This window comes from Vulpes lagopus, chromosome 5, assembly GCF_018345385.1.
Source record: "Vulpes lagopus strain Blue_001 chromosome 5, ASM1834538v1, whole genome shotgun sequence".
In the NCBI taxonomy this organism is placed as follows: Eukaryota; Metazoa; Chordata; class Mammalia; order Carnivora; family Canidae; genus Vulpes; species Vulpes lagopus.
The window spans coordinates 115,212,817-115,233,043 of record NC_054828.1 but is presented as its reverse complement, the minus strand read 5'-3'; the positions used below and the strand labels follow the sequence as shown (position 1 = coordinate 115,233,043).

At 51.4% G+C, this 20,227-nt stretch overlaps 2 protein-coding genes across 4 annotated transcripts in view; both read left to right on the top strand.

Moving 5' to 3' along the window:
• The window catches only part of UBXN2A (UBX domain protein 2A), a 42,267-nt gene extending 37,821 nt beyond the window's left edge, over nt 1–4,446 (top strand). For all 3 annotated transcript variants that reach the window (XM_041756234.1, XM_041756232.1, XM_041756235.1), the window contains exon 7: nt 1,115–4,446. In XM_041756234.1, coding sequence (XP_041612168.1) covers nt 1,115–1,307 — 193 coding nt within the window. In that variant the 3' untranslated portion in view covers nt 1,308–4,446. The remainder of the gene's footprint in view (nt 1–1,114) is intronic.
• Nucleotides 4,447–6,490: 2,044 nt separating this feature from the next.
• On the top strand, nt 6,491–19,288 carry MFSD2B (major facilitator superfamily domain containing 2B). Its single transcript, XM_041756715.1, has 14 exons — nt 6,491–6,653; nt 9,615–9,740; nt 10,853–10,977; nt 11,314–11,437; nt 11,543–11,621; nt 11,725–11,855; nt 15,027–15,117; nt 15,231–15,352; nt 15,765–15,848; nt 16,358–16,438; nt 16,663–16,772; nt 17,076–17,219; nt 17,624–17,800; nt 18,453–19,288. The coding sequence occupies exons 1-14, from the start codon at nt 6,585–6,587 to the stop codon at nt 18,475–18,477; spliced, it is 1,488 nt and encodes a 495-aa protein (XP_041612649.1). The 5' UTR covers nt 6,491–6,584; the 3' UTR covers nt 18,478–19,288.
• The last annotated feature ends 939 nt before the right edge of the window (nt 19,289–20,227 follow it).

The window sequence follows — 20,227 nt, the reverse complement described above, 5'->3', positions numbered from 1 at the left end:
GAGATTAATTCTGCTTTCAATAAATATGAGATAAAAATTCTGAGTGTTAACATATTTGTCATAATCTAGATTTTTTAGCAATATATAAAATGTCTTAAAATCAGTAGCATCTTAGTTGTAATGAACTCTGTATGCGTTCTCTAAATACATACACATATACTCAAGTGAACATAACTCTGAGCTACCTCCAAAATTTCAATTATTGTATGATAGTGTCGATTATACTAACTGAAATTTTACCCACACTAAGTTAAGAATTTTCCTAATTGTTTTTGAAACACAGCATGACCTGATACTTAAGAGATAGAGCTGGGTCTACATAGGTTACTAGTGTGACCATTTCTGATCCATTCAGAGCCAGATATAGGTATATAAACTTCCTGTTACAGGAACTTTCAGATACATACACACAAAAAGAGAAGTTACAGTGATCCTTCACTGAGTTCCACCGAACTATTTTCAGGCAAATCTAGACTTTGTATAGTTTCTTATGTAAATATTTCAATATATATCTCTAAAAGATAAGTACTCTTTAAAAATGTAACCATGGGGGATCCCTGGATGGCTCAGTGGTTTCGTGCCTGCCTTTGGTTCAGGGCGTGGTCCTGGAGACCCGGGATCGAGTCCCACATCAGGCTCCCTGCATGGAGCCTGCTTCTTCCTCTGCCTGTGTCTCTGTCTCTGTCTGTGTGTCTCTCATGAATAAATAAATAAAATCTTAAAAAAAAAATGTAACCATGGGGGTGCCTGGGTGGCTCAGTCAGTTAAGCATCTGCCTTCAGCTGAGGTCATGATCCCAGGATCCTGGGGTTAGTCCCCACATTGGGCTCCCTGTTCAGTGGGGAGCCTGCTTCTCCCTCTTCCTCTGCCCTGCCCGCTGCTTGTGCTTGCTCTCTGTCAAGTGAATAAATAAAATCTTAAAAAAAAAAATCCTTTAAAGAATAATAAAATGTAACCATAACATTATATAAGACTGATCAATCACTGAACTCTGAGTCTAATATATGTTAATTAATTAAATTTAAATTTTAAAAAACAATAATGTAACCATAGTTATTACCGTCATATTAACTCAAGTTTTCATAAAATTATAATAGTTTGTGCTATTTTACAGGATAAGCCACATCAAAGACTTCATCGAAAAATACCAAGGATCTCAAAGAAGCCCTCCCTTTTCCCTGGCCACAGCTCTTCCTTTCCTCAAATTGCTAGATGAAACACTCACATTGGAAGAAGCAGATTTACAGAATGCTGTAATCATTCAGAGACTCCAAAAAACTGCTGAGCCTTTTAGAGAACTTTCATAACATTGATTTTTGATACACTAAGTGGAAAGTTTGCAGAGAATGATGGTTGTTAATGAACATGCAAACCAAAATGAGGGAAAGGATGTCAGATTTGCTGGACTTTGGGTTCGAGCACTGTTTAACTCCCTCCTGATGAAAAGATTTTTAAATCTTTTTCCTAATAAGTTAGGAAAGTGAACTATGACTGGAAACTCTATTCAATGCACTTTTTCCAAAAGGCTACTCAGAAAGAAAGCTACACTTACTTCAAATACCAGTTAATTCAACAATAAGATATATTAAATTGCTGTATCGTATAGAATCTTAACATGGTATAAATTAGCCAGTGTATTCACAGCATCATTCATTCAAATATTCTCAACCAGCAGTGATTTATTTAGATGTTAGCTCTCTCAGATTTTTTAAAAGCAATATATTAAGAAAATTATACATGGCAGGTTAAAAACATCAATGTAATTATTTTATATCTGAGATACAGTCAGAAGGCTAGAAGGAACTGCTTTCACCACAGCTATGCCTGAACATCAGTGTTCTCTATTATTCACTTATGGCAGGATTTACTCATATTAATTTGGCATAATAAATGTATTTTAAATGCCAATAAATGTATTGAGAGAATGTATTTAAGAATAAAATTGTGCAGCTTAGTATAATGTCAATATTAATCTCCTCCCATTTCTACATTTTCAAGAAGTGTAATTTAAACAATTTTTTTTTATCCAGGAACCCTAGTTCATCCCTTATTTTATTTTATTTTGAAAATTAGGGATTTGTTTTTAGCTAACATTTTGAGTAAACCTTTCATTGCTACCACTTGCTTAGAATCTAATGCTTGTGTTGGCACATTGCTAATTAATATTTTTTAAATGCATCACATAAAGTATGGTTTTCTATTCCAAATACCAGAGTCAACCTGGATATACATTAAAGGATTATTTATTACATCCTGATGCCACCAAGGAAAACATGTTTTGCATTTTAGTTTTTTAACCCAAACTGGTTAAACTTCAATATTTCACTGTCAGATTGAATTCCCTTGCCTGAAATAAGTTTAAGAAGTTTTTTCCCCCCTGCAAATTATCTTTTGAATATTATGTAAAGCAAAATTTACATTGACTGTGCTAAGGAACTAAGTAGCCATATCTATCAGCAGTAATGTTCACAGGGCAGTGGGTATCTGCTGGAAAGATTAGTTTTCCAACTTCTTGATCTCAAGACCTTTTATTTATATGGGTTATATATATGATACTGAAAATTAAAAGTTGTAAAATACTTATTCATTAAAAATAGTAAGCACATGTTAATATAAACCACATTTTATTGAAAATGCATTTCCTTAAAAAATTATTAAGAAAAGTGGAAATTGTATTCCATTTTTTGCAACTATCTTTACCGTCTGACTTAACGAAGACAGATGGAGTCTCATATCTGCTTCCACATTCAATCTGTTGTGATATTACACATCATGTAACCTCTAGTAAATGCTACTGTATATTCATGAAAAATTGGGAGTGTGGGAAATAATAATGTCTTAGTTTGGTTATGAAAATAGTTTGACTTTTGGACCTCTTGAAAGAACCATTCTTACAAAGCAGTGGTTTACAATGATTCTCAAATCTTAGTGTAAGAATCCTTTGGAAAGCGTTTCAGAATGTCTATTCCAGGCATCTACCACACACATTCTGATTGATTATATCTGGGATAAATCCCAGATCTCTGCATTTGTAATCTCAAGTGAGTTTTAGGTATGTAGTAGAAGAACCACTGTTCAGGGTTCACTATGCTTCCACCCTAAGAAAGTAAGCCTGTGTGCTTCACCATGGACAGTGGAGGACTCTTCCACTGAAATGGACTTCTGGACCTTTCAGTTTTATCCTTTATCTCCCACAGTTTGTTCTTAGACTGTTCCCCTTTAACTCTTAACTAATCATGATACAAACCTATCCCTCCTCTTCTCTAAGGACAGCTGAGATGAGGCTACAACATTTAAATGAGGTTTTCATTAGAAGCTCAGGAATAATAAAAGGGAAAAATACATGTAACAGATGACCTGGTTTATAAATACATCTTCTGTTTGAGGTCCATATAAAGACTGCCTTCTCATCTAGCTCTCAGCCTTCCATATGGTAGAGGCCTATCAGGAAGACGAGGGCAAAGGAACCTTTTCTTTTTGTCATTTACTTTCAGAAGTGAACAGATATATAATAGAAAATACTGAGTATGTTTACAGCTGTAGTAGAGCCTTCTCTAATGAAACATAATGGCATTCTTAAAATGAAGGAACAGTAAAAATCCACAAACTCAGATATAAAAATAATTGTTAATGTATTTTCCAAGGGTCTGTAAGAAAATGTTTCATATAGGCCTATCATGAAGCATTGTGTAACTTAATTTGCATAATTTTTAGTCTATGTAATTCTCCATATATTTCTATAAAGGGGCTTCTCATTGGAAATATTTTTCTTGTACCTATAGAAAAGCCTCCTTTGTGGATTTTCCAGTTTGTAATTATTTATCCCGAAGATACATTGGAGATTTTCTTGTGTGTACATGTAGAATACACCCCAGTGAGAAATTCCTATGGAGAAAGACTCATCATCAGCAATAACCTTCATCTTTGTAACTGTGAACACTTTCATTAATGTGAATAATATTCTCAAAGGTTTTCTAAAATCGGAATCATCCGATACAGCTTTCTACCTTAAAGTTCAAAATTGTAAAGTTGTTAAATAGATGTGTAGATTATGCAAAACATACTTAAAATATAAATTGAATTTGGCAAGGCAAGGGAAGACAGACTTGAAAATACAGGTGTTGAATACAATTTGATCTACATAGTTCCAAAACTCGACAGTTTCTTAAAAATCATTGTTAAGGCTGATACAAGAAGTACATTTCTAGTTTTATAGATTCTAATTTAATGGTTAAATTACTATGCATTATGCAGGTTATAAAACTGTTCTTATTTATTTTATATACTTTTCTCATTCAGAATACTTTTCATTACTTTTCGTTGTGTTGAAAATATAGCATCATGCATCTGTTTCAGTGCCTTATTTTTGAAAGCAATCTTTTGCTAATGGTTGAAGAACTGTTGTCTTAAGAATGAAATATTTCATTAAAAGGAACTGTGAAATAATCTACAGTTGTTTCTTATATAATAGTTCTATCTGGGTGCATTTATTATTTTGATTTGTCATTGGCAGTTTGAAAATCAACATTTATTAGGTGCCTTCTGTTTGCCAGGTACTTTTAATCAGTGTTACTTTAATCTTCAGAAATGTTAAAATGTGGTATTTTTAATACTCAGAGGTGGGTTTTTAAAAACTACATGTGTCCTAAGTTGAACTAGCATGAAAGGTCCTTGTAGGGTTTACTTCTGTGTTCTTTCTCTGAGTACAAACCATTTAATTAAATTGCTCATCACACTAAATCTTCAAATAGAAGTGGCTTATTCAGTGGACTAATATTTGGCTCTTTGTCATTTGCTTTAAATATTTTTTCACATAATTCATATCATTGTAGAAAATTGTAAAATGCCGAAATGATCTTTATTTTTTTGAAATGATCTTTAAACCACCTATTTCACCTTTCAAATATAACCTCATAACATTTTGGTGTGCATCCTTTCAGATATTTTTAAGTGAATCAGTGTTTTATATTAATTAAAAGGCAGGCTTCTTTGTTGTTGTAATCCTGTTTTATCTCTTGAAGCCTAACATTTATTTTTAAAAATTACATTAGAAACATGTCATCACTTTAACCAGAATAGGACAAATGCCTTTTATTACATTTTTATTCTGAGGGGGAGAAAAGATGCAGGGTTTCTTTTCTTTTTCTTTAAGATTTTATTTATTTATTCATGAATGAGAGAGAGGCAGAGTCACAGGCAGAGGAAGAAGCAAGCTCCAGGCAGGGAGTCCCACGTGGGACTCAAGAATCATGCCCTGGACCCAAGGTGGCGCTAAACCGCTGAGCTGCCCGGGCTGCCCGCAGCGTTTCTTTTTTTTTTTATTTTTTATTTGTTTATGATAGGCACACAGTGAGAGAGAGGCAGAGACACAGGCAGAGGGAGAAGCAGGCTCCATGCACCGGGAGCCCGACGTGGGATTCGATCCCGGGTCTCCAGGATCGCGCCCTGGGCCAAAGGCAGGCGCCAAACCGCTGCGCCACCCAGGGATCCCTGATCAGTTGATGGACATTGGGGTTTCCCTTTGGGTTGCAAGTGATGTTGCTATGAATATTTGTGTTCAAGTGTTTGTGTAAACATGTTTTTTTCTAGGGTATATACTTAGGAAGAATTGCTGGGTCATACAGTAATTCCATGTTTAACTTTTTGAAGTGCCAGAGTTTTCCATAGCGCCTCCAGCCATTCACATGCCCGCAGGCAATGTGTGATTTCTCCACACCCTCCCCAATGGTTGTTACTGTTTGTTTTTTTAATCTAGCAGTCCAGGGGCGTAGTGTCTTGTAAATTTGCATTTCCTTAGTGACATAAGCATCTTTTCTTGTGCTTATTGTTTATTTTTGGAGAAATACCTGGAAATCTTTGCCCATTTTCAGATTGGATTGCCTTTTATCGTTGAGTTCTAAGAGTTCTTTATATATTCCAAAATCAGTCTTTATGATTCCCAGATATTTCTCCCATCCGGTGGGTTATCTTTTCACTTGGATGGTTTGCAGCACAAAGCTTTTGATTTAGGTAGGTCCAACCTGTGGGTGTCCCAAGAAGCGTTGTCTATCCCAAGGCTATGAAGATTTGCTCCTGTTTTCTTCGAGGTGTCTTATAGTTTTAGTCAGTTTTAGCATCCACACTTGGGTCTGTGGTGCATTTCCGGTTGCTTTTTGCGTGCGAAGTGACCCCTTCGCTTGGGAGGCCTTGGCGGAGAGCGCGGGTCAGCCCTGCTCCGCCCCCCTTCGCCGCCCAGCTCGGCCGCGTGGCCACACCTGTCTCCTCTGCGTGAGGCTGTTTCAGGCTTCTCGTATCACGTCGAGGTTGTAAACCTCTGGAGCCATAATCCTAGTCTGAAAAAGCCAAGTCTATCGCTTCGTCTTTCCAATTAATGGATCTGGCGCCTCGCACCCGCGGGAACCCAGCAGGTTCCCCTCCCGCCCCCTCCCGCCCCCCGCGCGGCCGCGGCCCGCCCCCCGCCCCCCCCCCCCCCCGGCCCGGGGCCGCCCTCCCCGCGGAGCCGGGCGCCCGCCGGGCTGAGATAACGCGCGGGGCCGGGGCCGGGGCCGGGGCCGGGGCCGGGGCGGGCGGAGCTGCCGTGCGCCATGGCCGCGTCCGCTGGGGCGCCCGGGGCCCCGGCCGTCGAGGAGGCGCGCCCGGCGGAGCGCAGCTCGGTGAGCGCGGGCGGGGCGGGCCGGGGGGCGGCGGGGCCGGGGGGGGGCGGGGGGAAGCGGAGCCCGCGCCGGCGGGGACCCGGCTGCCTTGACCCGCGCAGCCGGCGGGGCTGGCTCTGGCCCCCGATGCCACCCAGGGCGCCCGCCCGCCGCAGCCCCGGGCTCCCGGGCTCCCGGGCTCCCCGCGCCGGGGCGTGGGGCAGGGGGAGCTGCCGCCCCTCCCAGGCTCCCGCCTCGCGGGGGAGGCTCAGCCCGGCCCCAGGGGCGCCTTCCTCCGTGGGGAGGGGCGGGCGGGAAGCGGAGCTGCCCTGGGGCGCTGGCCCGGCGGGCGGGGGGCGGGGGGCGCACGGGCTCGGGCGCACGGCGCTCGGCCCCTCGGAGCCGGCCTGCTCTGCGGGTCCCCGCGCCAGCCCCGGGCCCCTCGGCCACCCCCAGCGCGTCCATCACTCCTCAGAGCAAAGGATCGTGGCTCCCGGACACTGTCCTTTTCCAGGGAAATTTAGAAATTCGGGGTGCGCGTGTGTGTGTGTGTGTGGGGGGGTTAATGGCAAGAGAGGAACTGCCATTGCCAAAGAAGCAGCAGCACTTAATTCTCATAACGACCCCCGCCGTGTATTTTCTACCCCATTTTCCGTGTGAGGAATTGGAGCTCGGTCCCGGCGAAGGGCCCCGCCCCGGGTCACCTGGCCAGAAGTGGCAGCAGAACTTGAATCCGAGCTGGTCCAACGCTAACGCTCGTGCTCTGTTAACTGTGAAAGGCTATGACTTAAGTAGGTGAAACTGTCACCGCAAGGCTCCAAGATCAGTTTCAGCTGGGACTTCTCCAGCCCTCAAGTGCCTTCTGCCGGCCAGAAGCTTGCTGGGAGCGTTTAGGGGGAAAGGAGGCCCGTGGGGTGGGGGTGGGGCTCTCATGTTCTCTTCTGCCCCTTATAACACTTTCTGGAAATTAGGATAATGCTCACACAAATGTCAGAAAACGAGGTGACATCCTGCCTCGTGTGTGGTTTTCTTCTGCGGGTAGGAAGAGTGTGCAGAGGAGGTGATAAATCCTTATCTGGCAAGCACTTCCCTTCAGAAGGGGTGTCCTGCAAGATACACTAAAATGAGTGAAGTCCTAGTCCTCTTCACATCCCCTCCCCCCCACCGCCCATCCCCAAGCAAAGGATCAAAAGGAAAGGTTCCCAGCATCTTTTGAATAGCCTTTTACCCAGTGTCTTCCTGGCATTTATTTCTTCAACGAATATATACTGAGCATCTACTATAGGCCAGACAGCCAGACATGGTTGGGGACATAGTGGTGAATAAAAGTTATGGTGCATATTAAACTCTCAGTTTATGTTCTTGTGGGGAGAGGCAAGAAATAAATGAGAACACATCAGGTACTTGTACTTGAGAGAGACACTTGGGTAGTCAGGGAAGGCCTCTGTGAGATGACATTCAGGTGTAGACTTCAATGGCAAGGAGTCAGCTCGGCAAAGACTCAGAGAAAGAGCCTTCTAGACTGGAGGAACAGGCAGCAAGGGGCATGGTCATTTTGAGGAATAATAGCAAGGAAGCTAACCAAGATTGTAGAGAGCTATCTGACTCTGTCCCTGGGAAACAGGGTGGGGGCTGATTGGGTGGGCTCCTGTAGGCCATATGGGAGGGGCTTGGACTTAGAATTTATTCAAAACTGCAATGGCAAGCTGTTGGAGAGTTTTTAGGTTTCATTTTTTTTATTTTAGATTTTATTTATTCAGGAGAGACACAGGCAGAGGGAGAAGGAGGCTCCATGCAGGGAGCCTGACGTGGGACTCGATCCTAGGTCTCCAGGATCAGGCCCTGGGCTGAAGGCGGCGCTATACCACTGAGCCACCCAGGGATCCCGCTGTTGGAGAGTTTTAAGCAGAGATAAGACATGATCAAACTTATGTTATGAAAAGATCACTTTGGCTGCTGGATAGAGAGTGGACAGTAGAGAACAGAGAGCAGAAGCAGGGAAGCCACTTAGGAGGCCACTGATAGATTTGGTGGGGCAATTGGGAAAGAGAAACCAAGGACACCTAGGTCTGTGGCCTGAGCTGCTGAGTGGGCGGGCATTGGACATTGGGGCCGTTTAATGCAATGGGGACAATAGGGTTAGGGAGCTGATTTAGACAATGGTTGGAAGTCAGGAGCTGTGTTTTGACCATGCTAAGCTGAAATGCCTGGTAGGCAACCGTGTGGGACTGTGAGTAGGCAGTGGAATATTCCAGTCTGAAGTTCACGGGATAGCTTAGGGCTTGGGAGAGCTATGTGTATCTCCACGCACACGTGTGCACGCGCGCACACGCACACACATTTGGAGTTGTAAGCATTACTTTATTTCAGTGGTGGGCTGGTGAACAGTCTCTCCGGGAAAATAAAGCAACCCTGGTTTGTAGTATTTGCTGATTCCTGTGGTATAAATTCCCCACAGCTGATTTCAGGGCTGCCGGTGTTGCACGACAGGCAGAAGTCCTGAACATTTAACAATCAGCTCTTGGGGCAAACAACGCTCAGCTTCATTTGCTCATCCAAACAACTGTTGAGGGTGGCAGGAGCATTCCATTTGACATGGGAGGCTTAGAGAGACACAGTGATTTATTCGAGGTCACAGAGGGAATTGGTGGCAAAGGTGGAGCCTCCTGACCAGCACCCCCCCACCCAGTTAGCTCTGGCTTGCTGACTCAGAAAATAAAATAGCCTGCAGGAGGAAGCATCAAGGGAAATAGGGAGAACTGGCCCTGTGGGACCTTTGAGAGTTCATGGTTTAGGATTTTTTTTCTTCCTCTTTGTCTCACTTCCTTTTAAGATGATTTATGGCAAATTAGGATCGAGAAGTTGCTGGAAAGGCCCTCCAGACGTAGGGACCTCAGGATGCTTGTAGAGGCTCAGGAGGGTGCAGGGAACTGTTGTGTGTCTGTGCAGGTGGGGGGCTTAGCTCCTGTGTCTCCCCCCCAGGACAGCAGAGCTGGCCAGCTCTCATTCTGTACCAAGGTGTGCTATGGCATTGGTGGGATGCCCAACCAGGTGGCCTCCAGCGCCACGGCCTTTTACCTTCAACTCTTCCTGCTTGATGTGGCACAGGTGAGTGTGGGAAGCAGCCCAGCACCCCCTACTCCCATCTTCCTTGGTACCTGGTTCTTCCAGTAACTTCCTTTACTCCACCCAGTAGATGGCACATCTGTCCCAAAACTGGCGAGAGGCCAAAAGCCTTTGAGGGCAAACCCCTTAAGGATGTTTATTGCAGGTTGTTTGTGGTGGGAAATGGGAAAACAACATGAAGGCCCAACAATAGAAAAGTAGTTGGATAATAAGTTGTGTAATATCCACATAATGGACTATTTATTACGTAGTCACTCAAAAGAATGAGCTAGACGGCTACCAGTTGACTTGGAGGGATTTCTGCGATGGGTTGTCAAGTGAAAAAAGTTGCTTTTAGAGAAGAGTATACAAATTGACCCCATTTTACTGAAACAAAAGACATGCCCCAGAGATGCAGGTACATGGGCATGTGTAAATACGCGACTACACATGATTAAAATACAAGCGTGGAGAAAGTAAGTTATAGAAGGATAAACACAGGCTGTTGATGTTGGCAATGGAAGGCAATGGTGGAGGACAGAGTAAGCAGAAGAAAGATTGCTAATACAGTACCCATGATTTTTTTGAATGACACTGATATGATCTCATTTATGTAGAATGATAAATTACTAATGCACATAAATAAATGCCTGAAAGGGTGATCACCAAAATGCTTTGTCAGTTGTCTCAGGATGGGGGCGGGGGGGATTTCAGGTGAGCTTTGCTCAGTATTTTTCTGTACTGCTTGAATGTTTTTATAATGGGTGTGTCATTTATGTAATCAGAAAAATTAATAAAACATTGTCCTTGTGAAACAAAAAATCTACCTCTGTCACCCTTCTTACACAGATGAGGGTCCCTAAACCTTCTCCAAAAGTGAGTGGGCATGAGGGGTAATGGGAACGTGCAAGAGTGTGGCCGTCAGCCCCTCTCACTAGCGCAGGCCTGCCTCAGAGCCTTCTGGATTTGTCTCCTGGGAAGAAGACCCAAGAGACCCTTTACACTGTGGTTCTCCCCCTGCCGGGGCCCCAGCGCTTTCTCCTGGTGGGTGGGCAGGCCCAGACACCCTCTCTGCCTCTGCCCGGCCTCAGCCATCCTCCACCTGTGCCTTTCAGATCCCTGCTGCCCAGGTGTCCCTTGTCCTGTTTGGAGGGAAGGTGTCTGGGGCAGCCGCCGACCCTGTGGCTGGGTTCTTCATCAACCGAAGCAGTAGGACAGGGTCTGGACGACTCATGCCCTGGTGAGCAGCCCTGTAGTCCTTAGGGTCCTGCCTTCAGCCCTGGCCTGAGGCCACCCTGTGTTTGTCACAGCCCTGCTTCTTAGCGAGAAGCCCTGTGGATGGTTAGAGGATAAGGTGGTACTAGGTGACGGAGAGGGACTCGGTCAGGTGAGCCATGCGGGAGTTCAGAGACATCGCTGGGGACTCTCCATCCGTCACCGGGTGCCACAGGCCTGGAAAAAGACTCCAAGGCTCCGGGCCGATCCAGGATGGGCTGGAGGCCTTGGACGGCCCGCAGAGGGGCTGGGGCTGCCGGTGCTCCCGCCCTCCGGCTCGGCCTCAGCTGCGCTTCCACAGGGTGCTGGGCTGCACGCCCTTCATCGCCGGGGCCTACTTCCTCCTGTGGTTCCTGCCGCCCTTCAGCAGCCTGCGGGGCCTCTGGTACTCGGCCTTCTACTGCCTGTTCCAGGCCCTGGCCACGGTAGGGGGCGCGGGCGGGGCGGCGGGGTCGGCGGGGCGGGGGCGGGGCCGGGGGCGGGGCGGGGGGCGGGGCCGGGGCGGGCGCCGCTGAGCCGCCGCCGCGCAGTCCCTGCAGGTGCCGTACGCGGCGCTCACCATGCGGCTGACCCCCTGCCCGAGGGAGCGGGACTCGGCCACCGCGTACCGTGAGTGCGGGCTGGGGCGGGCGGGGGCGGGCGGGGGCGGGCGGGAGGCCGCGGCCCCCCCCCCGGGCCCGCCGGCGCCCGTCACCCGGCCGCTCGGTCCCAGGGATGACCATGGAGATGGCGGGGACGCTGATGGGGGCGGCCGTCCACGGCCTGCTGGTGTCCGGCGCCCACCGGCCGCACCCGTGCGAGGACGCGGCGCCCCCCGGGCCGCTCGCCGTCTCCGCCGACGCGGTGAGTGTCCCCGCCAGCCCCGCCCCTCCCCGCCCCGCCCCTTCTCCCCGGGAAGCGGGATCCCCCCTCCCCGCAGAGCCCCTCCCCGCAGACCCCCCTCCCCGCAGAGCCCCTCCCCGCAGACCCCCCTCCCCGCAGAGCCCCCTCCCCGCAGAGCCCACTCCCCGCAGACTCCCCGTCCCCGCAAACCCCCCTCCCCGCAGACAGCCCCTCCCCGCAGAGCCCCTCCCCGCAGAGCCCCTCCCCGCAGACAGCCCCTCCCCGCAGAGCCCCTCCCCGCAGACCCCCCTCCCCGCAGACCCCCCCTCCCCGCAGACAGCCCCTCCCCGCAGAGCCCCTCCCCGCAGAGCCCCTCCCCGCAGAGCCCCTCCCCGCAGACCCCCCCCTCCCCGCAGACAGCCCCTCCCCGCAGACCCCCCTCCCCGCAGACAGCCCCTCCCCGCAGACCCCCCTCCCCGCAGAGCCCCTCCCCGCAGAGCCCCTCCCCGCAGACAGCCCCTCCCCGCAGACCCCCCTCCCCGCAGAGCCCCTCCCCGCAGAGCCCCTCCCCGCAGACAGCCCCTCCCCGCAGAGCCCCTCCCCGCAGACCCCCCCTCCCCGCGGCGCCCCCTCCCCGCAGATCCCCCTCCCCGCAGACCCCCCCTCCCCGCAGAGCCCCTCCCCGCGGCGCCCCCTCCCCGCAGATCCCCCTCCCCGCAGACCCCCCCTCCGCGCAGGGCCCCCCTCCCCGCAGAGCCCCTCCCCGCGGCGCCCCCTCCCCGCAGAGCCCCTCCCCGCAGACCCCCCCTCCCCGCAGAGCCCCTCCCCGCGGCGCCCCCTCCCCGCAGATCCCCCTCCCCGCAGACCCCCCCTCCCCGCAGAGCCCCTCCCCGCGGCGCCCCCTCCCCGCAGATCCCCCTCCCCGCAGACCCCCCCTCCGCGCAGGGCCCCCCTCCCCGCAGAGCCCCTCCCCGCGGCGCCCCCTCCCCGCAGAGCCCCTCCCCGCAGACCCCCCCTCCCCGCAGAGCCCCTCCCCGCGGCGCCCCTCCCGGGATGCGCGGCCCCGCCCCAGCCTCACCCGGGCGCAGGAGAAGGGAAACCTGGAAGCAGCCCCTCCTCTCCCCGCAGTCCAGAGCTCTCTTAGGCAACTGAGGGGCGCGCCTCTATTTTATCCCCCCAGTTCAGCTGTTTCTTCCCGTCAGCAAATGGTATCATTACTCCCCGAACCCCAGGAGCCAACATTCACCCCTCCCTCTCTGGCCATCACCCCCCCCCCCCACTACCACCGAGTCCTAGCCACCTGTTTGGCCCGGGGCCCCTGGGCCGACCTTGCATCCGCATTGCCCCCCACCCTGGCCCGTGGCACCACCACCTCCCTGCTCACCCCAGCCCTGCCTCGGCCTCGCGCACATACTCCAGGCGCCCCCCCTGCACGCCCAGGGGGACACTGCGGGGGAGTCCTAACGCGGGGGCCCTCACCTGCCCCAACCGTCGGGGCTGCTGCTCCTCAGCTTCGGTCGGGGGGGCCCCTCCTCACTGTTCTCTGCATCTCTCTTCTTTGCTCATTTAATAAATATTTCAGATTTACAGAAAAATTACACAGCTGTGGGCGTCAAGGTGTGGTCCCTGGGCCCCAGCATCAGCATCACCTGGCAACTTGTTAGAAAGGCAGACTTTTGGGCACCGCCCGGAACTACTGATTTACAGATTTGAGGAGGGGGCCAGCAGTCTGTATCTGGACAAGCCGTCCAGGGGATTCTGACTCCCACCAGTGTTTGAGAATCAATGGCGTGAGAATAATACCGCCTCGTGGCCCAGCACCCACTTCAGAAAACAGTACTATCAGGTCCTGCGTATCCATCCCCAGACCCATCTGCAGGGCCAGCTCCAAAACTTGCTTATGGACAATGCAAAATGAAAAGACAGGGCTCTAGAGACAGCAGGGGAGTCAGTCTGTCCTGCCCACTGCCCTAACCAAGGCATTGCTTGGGTGGAGATGCACGAGGGCCCCCACCCAGTTGCTCTCAGACCCATCAGGGCTGTCTGAGTAAGGCCAGAAGGCTGTGGCCTCTGCCCACATGTCCTCCTTGGCCTCCACTCATGCCTCCACAGCCCACCCCCCCCAGGGCTACTGGGTCACTCTCTGGGTCGGGGGTGATGGTGGCTTTGGGGTGACCTGGCCTAGAGTGTAAAGGAATGGGAAGCAGGAGGCTGAGAACTCAACCTGCAGAAGGTGGAGCCTCCTGTGAGCCAAGGCACAAAGCTCCAGGCAGCTCCAGCTGTGTGGTCCCGTCGACCTCACTCACAAAACACAGGTTCGTAGATAAAATGATCAAGCGTTTCAAGACAGAGCAGAGCGTTAGTGCCTACCACAGCTCCCTCCTGGACGCGGGGTCCTGTGCAAGTGCGCTGAGCCCACCCACGTGAGGCCCTGTGCACCTCCTTCTTTCTTCCCCTCCCCAGAGGCAACCTCAGCCTGAGCAGGTGACTGTCATTCCCATGCATGTCTTTACATGGACTTTATTATTCACATATCTTTCCCTGGATGACAGGTGGGCACCATTTCTGTTTTTGCCATTTCTCTGGGTCGTCGTGCCTCACACTGTGCTGTGACTGTCTGCTCAGGAGTCTGTCTTCCACACTCCAAGCCCCTTACTGGGGAGGGAGAGGAGTCACTTATTCATCACTGTAACCTCAGGATCTAGCATGTGGAATCCCACCAATGAAAGTTTGCCTAAATAAATGAGAGAGAAGGGGACGCCTGGGTGGCTCAGGGGTTGAGCATCTGCCTACGGCTCAGGACGTGATCCCAGGGTCCAGGATTGAGTCCCGCATCGGGCTCCCTGCATGGAGCTTGCTTCTGCCTCTGCCTGTGTCTCTGCCTCTCTGTGTCTCTCATGGATAAATAAACAAAATCTTAAAAAAAAAAAAAAAAAGAGAGAGAGGAAGGGCTCAGACCCCTGTTGGCATGGATGCCCTCCTATTCGTGCAGGTGGCACAGGGCAGCAGACGGACCATGCTGGGCTCTGAGATCTCTGTCTCCTGCTCTGGGGATTGGGACGAGAGGCACCCAGCATCCTTGGGCTTGGGCTGGGGATTCCTCTGCCCCATTGGAAAGTGCTCCTGTCCTGGGTGTCCCCACTTCCATGGATGGAGACACCACATCTAGCCCAGATCTGTCCTGTCCCACAGACTCGTCTCTACTCCATTGCAGCCGCCGTGGTTGCTATGATGTACCCTGTGTGCAGTGGTTTGCTCTGCCTCGGGGTGAAGGAGCGACCAGGTAAGGGGGTGCAGTCAGAGCATGGGAAGCAGGAGCTGGGACAGGATTCCTCTTGGGCTTGGGTTTTGGTTTTGAACTCTGCTGAGCCAGAGTGTCACCTTCCCGTGTCTCAGACTCCTCTGCCCCAGCCTCGGGCCAAGGCCTGAGCTTCCTGGCTGGGCTGGGCCTCACTGTCCGGCACCCGCCTTACCTGAAGCTGGTGATCTCCTTCCTGTTCATCTCAGCAGCCATTCAGGTACCTCTGGCCACCTCAACCCCGTGTAGATACAGATCGAGCCTGTCACCAAGCAGAGTTAGGCTTACCCCGGGGGAAGTGGTGGCTGGCATGGGTTCCAGAGAGTCCAGTGCAGGGAGGAGTGAGGCCTAGACTGAACTTGTGGGACTGGGGAGGGTCAGGGCCTAGACCCTAGGAAGCTGAGAGAATCTGGGTAGTAGGGCCCACTTCTAGGCAAGGGGAGGACAGGCTGGGAGTGGTATTTACAGCTGTTTCTGGACTAAGTGTCCTTTGTTGGGGGGCCGTGGCCTGATGATAGCAGCAACTGGCGTTTGAGGTCCCAAAGAGGCCAGACTTGAGACCTAGGCCTTGCTCTTGACTCCTGAGTTCCTGTCATCCCCTATCCACACCCACCTCGTCTTGGCCTCCTCAGGTGGAGCAGAGCTACCTGGTCCTGTTCTGTACACATGCCTCTAGGCTGCATGATCACGTCCAGGGCGTGGTGCTAACCATCCTGGTGAGTGGTCCTGGGGTGGCAGGGACAAGGTCACTCAGGGACCTGAGTTGGAGACCTGTGTGGTTCTTTTTTTTAAAGATTTTATTTCTTTATTCATGAGAGACAGAGAGAGAGAGAGAGGCAGAGATACAGGCAGAGGGAGAAGCAGGCTCCACGCAGGGAGACTGACAATGGGACTCGATCCCGGGACCCCAGGATCATGCCCTGGGCTGAAGGCAGGTGCCCAACCACTGAGCCACCCAGGCGTCCCCAAGACCTGTGTGGTTCTTGACAAGATGTGTAGCCAGAATTCCAATCAACATTCTAGACTCTTCCGTGACTGTAGTCACCTGCACTCCAGCAGAAGGTGGGATTGAGGCCAGGGTCATAAAGTTCACAGCCATTGGTTCCAACCAGGGGGCAAAGTCCAGGTCTAGCATCTTGCCTAAATAAGCCAGGGCTTCTAGAACCTGGGTGGGTAAAGGCCTTGGCAGCACGGCCTGGGCCGGGATCACTCTGTCCGTTCACAGGTCTCGGCTGTGCTGAGCACCCCGCTGTGGGAGTGGGTTCTACAGCGATTTGGGAAAAAGACGTCGGCCTTCGGGATCTGTGTGAGTGAGGCAGGAAGCAAGGCATGGGGTGGCTGCAGGGAAGGTGGCAGGGTCAGGGAGGTGACCCCTCCCTGCGGGCCGGCAGGGCTGATATGTATTTGCTTGTGTCTTCAGTCCCCAGCAAAGGCCCAGGCTCGGGGGTTATTAGTAAAGACCGGTGAGTGTGGGAATGAAGGAGCAAATCGGGCAGGAGGAGGGATCAGCTAGTGTATCTGTCTCCCCAGGTGATGGTGCCTTTTGCAATCCTGTTGGCTGCTGTACCCACAGCACCAGTGGCATATGTGGTGGCCTTTGTATCTGGCCTGAGCATTGCTGTGTCCTTGCTGCTACCCTGGTAGGCTGGGTGAGGGCAAGGGGGCCTGGGAGCTTCGTGTCCTCATGTTGGCCCAGGCCCCTGTGCCCAGCCTGTGCTGGGGCGGGGCTCTCCCAGCTGCAGGGGACAGAGACCACCAGGCGGCAGGAATGGTGGGCAGCTGTGTTGGGGGGGAGGGGCGCTGAAATGCCTGGCTGAGGGCTGGCCCTGGCCCTGGGTGGCAGGAACCCAAGGATGACTCGGGCTCGGTCTGTCCCCAGAGAGTTCTGAGGCTGGTGGCTGTCAAGGAGGAAAAGGGGATAATTCTGCAGCCCTTTCCCCCAGGTCCATGCTTCCAGATGTGGTGGATGACTTCCAGCTGCAGCACCAGCACGGCCCAGGCCTGGAGACCATCTTCTACTCCTCCTATGTCTTCTTCACCAAGCTTTCTGGCGCAGGTGCCCTGGGCATCTCCACGCTCAGCCTGGAGTGAGTCCCAGGGTCGGGCCGCTCCCGAGGCCCAAAAGACTAACAGGGTGGGAAGAAGAGGGCAGAGTTCTCCACCCTGGTGGGCCAGGGGCCACGTGTGGCTCAAGGGCCCAGCTGTGCTCTTTTAGAGACTATAGGGCAACATCTGCCCCAGGTTTCTCCGTGCACATGACTGAGACGTGGCCTTTCTTGGGGACTGTGTCCCTTCTGAAACCCCAGCTCCCCATGTTCTTTGTCCTGCCTGAGCTCTCTGGCCAGCCCATTCCCTCAACTCTCCCTTGGTTAAGCCGATCTGCCCGGGAATGAATCCAAGTTTCAGGGTAGTGTGGGGGTTGGGTGTTTGGGATCCTCCCTGCCAGGCTCACTGGCCTCTGAGCTGCATGCCTGAGATGCTGTTTCTCCAGGTTTGCAGGGTACAAGGCAGGAGCCTGCAAGCAGGCGGAACAGGTGGTGGTGACCCTCAAGGTCCTCATCGGTGCCGTGCCCACCTGCATGATCCTCACCGGTCTGTGCATCCTCATGGCTGGCCCAGCCCCAAAGGTGCCCAGCCAGGACCCCTTGCGTCGGCTGAGCCTTCAGAGGTGGGCACCTCGTGCACGTGGGCACACACAGGGTGCCCACACCCAGGGAAGCACAGACATGCAGCGGTGTGAGACTAATGGGTCAGCAGTTGTCTCTGAGCATTCGCACAGTCCAACACTCCCGCCTTTGCAGACTCTTCCTGCAGCTTCAGTGATGCTATATGTTCCTGGATTTCTTCTTTTCTTAAGGGGACTGTGGGATCTTGAAGGCTGGGGCTGTCTTTTATTTCATTCCTGTGTGCCAAGCCCAGCACAGAGGCCAAGGCCAAGCTGGTGCCACTTGCGTTACCACGTCTGGCCCCGCAGCTTTCACAACACGTGGCCACGTTTTTTGAGATTCACAAATACAAGCACATGTATATACAGAGGACGACATGGGATCAGCAGGAAGTAACATTGTCATGGGCCCCTCACTCTCAGTGTGGATGGCTGAGACTCTGAGATCACACAGCATAACTCAGAATGATGTGCAGATGGGGAACTGCTTGATGGACTTGGGAGAAAGATAAGGGCTGTAGCTTTATTCAGGGGGCTGGGAAGGGGAGGAGTTGCTAGGGAGGCAGGGAGCTGCCACTGCCGCTTCCATAAGGGTCTGTGGCTGGACAGCGTCCCCCCTCCACCCTCATCTGTCTGGTTTCTTTCCCTTTGACAGGAGGACCAGCTACAGCCTCGCTTGAGGTCTGACCTTGTGTGGGCTGGAACAGCAGAAGCCAGCATCTTCTGGCCTTGAAGTCCCTCTTCTTCTCAGTCCCTTAGCCCACCTACTTGGAAGGATACATGTGACCTGTCATTTCCCCTGGGATATGGAGTCTTCAGTGACATCCCCTGAAAGGGACTGGCCTGGGCTCCAGGATCCTCACCTGCCATTTCTTGCTTATTGACCACAGACCCTGTCAGATAGGACTGTGCCCTGGACCACCCAGCTCCAGGTAACCCTGACAGGGAAAGCATCCCAACAGCAACTATTCCTGGGAAAAGGAAGCCCCAACAACCTGCTCACCTGACAGAGAGACACACAGACCTTTCGTTCTTCCTGACAGACACTCCAGCGGACATCTGAGAGAGAGGCCGATGGACGCCACGTGAATGGGTAGAGGACAAATGGACATGCTGGGGATGACATTAAGAGAGACACAGATAGGGGCAGAGACCAAGAGACCCCAGAGGGAGCAAATGGGGACAGCAGAGGGTGAGGAGCCAAGCAGGGCACGAGAAGGGTTTCTCAGTCTAAACGTTTGTTCATATAAGCTGGCAACACTGTTTCTGGAATCAGACACAGACTGATACCAAGCCACCAAAGATCAGTTATTATTTTTTTTTAAGATCAATTATTTTTATGAACAAAAGTTATCTTTGTGGAAATATTTTTCTGAAATTGTATCTTATAAAAGCACAAGGACCACCGTTTTCTAAAGGTTGTATCTTTGGGGAAGAAAGACCCATTGAAGTTTATTTTTTCAAAAAAAATATTAAAGGGTTTATCTTCTATTGAGTCTGTAAAATATGACTAGCCAGTGCTCTAATCCTACCTCCTGGGAAACTACCACCTGAGGAGGGACGGGGCAGGGTGCCTGATGTCACCGTACCTGGCTATATCCCCTCAGCCATACATCCCTGACTCTGCATTTCTTCAGACCAGAGATGGCCACATGGGAGATGGGATCCTTCTTTCCTTTTTTTTTTTTTTTTTTTTATGATAGTCACACAGAGAGAGAGAGAGGCAGAGACACAGGCAGAGGGAGAAGCAGGCTCCATGCACCGGGAGCCTGACGTGGGATTCGATCCCGGGTCTCCAGGATCGCGCCCTGGGCCAAAGGCAGGCGCTAAACCACTGCGCCACCCAGGGATCCCTCCTTTCCTTTGGAAGCAATAAGCTGAGACTCTAGAGTAGCCCAGGGCAGCAGGCCACAGAGGCTTATGTGGATTAGGGCCTGCAGAGGGGTTAGGGGACCCATGGGAGTTCTGATCCCCAGGATCTCCTAGAGAAGCCCAGATGCCCAAAGAGGTGACCAGGAGGTAGAGACTTGCCCCTGCATTTCTCTTCAGCCCCCTGCTCTGTCCCCACCATGGGGTCAGCTCTCCTGACCCCACCGCCCAGGGACAGAGCATGAATGTGTGGGGGGTAATATCTGACCAAGGAAACTTGAAATGACTAGTAGCCATTTAAATGCTGACCACACATTTTCAAAACTCCATCCTCCCTTGGCTTATGTGATGCACCTGTCCCATTCTCCTCCACCATCTCTCGCCATTCATTTTCTGTAAAACTTTTACATTGCTTCTTCTTCCTTTGATGCTCTGTAGTCATCTCAGGCTTCTTGGGGCCATGTGATCTCATCTCATGATCACCTTTACACCTATTTTTTTAAATTTATTTTATTTTTATTTTTTTTAAAGATTTTATTTATTTATTCATAGACACACAGA

Excerpts from the sequence above, each read along its gene's own strand:
- MFSD2B (XM_041756715.1), top strand. The coding sequence starts at position 6,585 with ATGGCCGCGTCCGCTGGGGCGCCCGGGGCCCCGGCCGTCGAGGAGGCG. Across the intron at positions 15,118-15,230 it reads CGGGGTGAAGGAGCGACCAG|ACTCCTCTGCCCCAGCCTCG; the intron begins GTAAGGGGGTGC and ends CCCGTGTCTCAG. Across the intron at positions 15,353-15,764 it reads TCATCTCAGCAGCCATTCAG|GTGGAGCAGAGCTACCTGGT; the intron begins GTACCTCTGGCC and ends TGGCCTCCTCAG.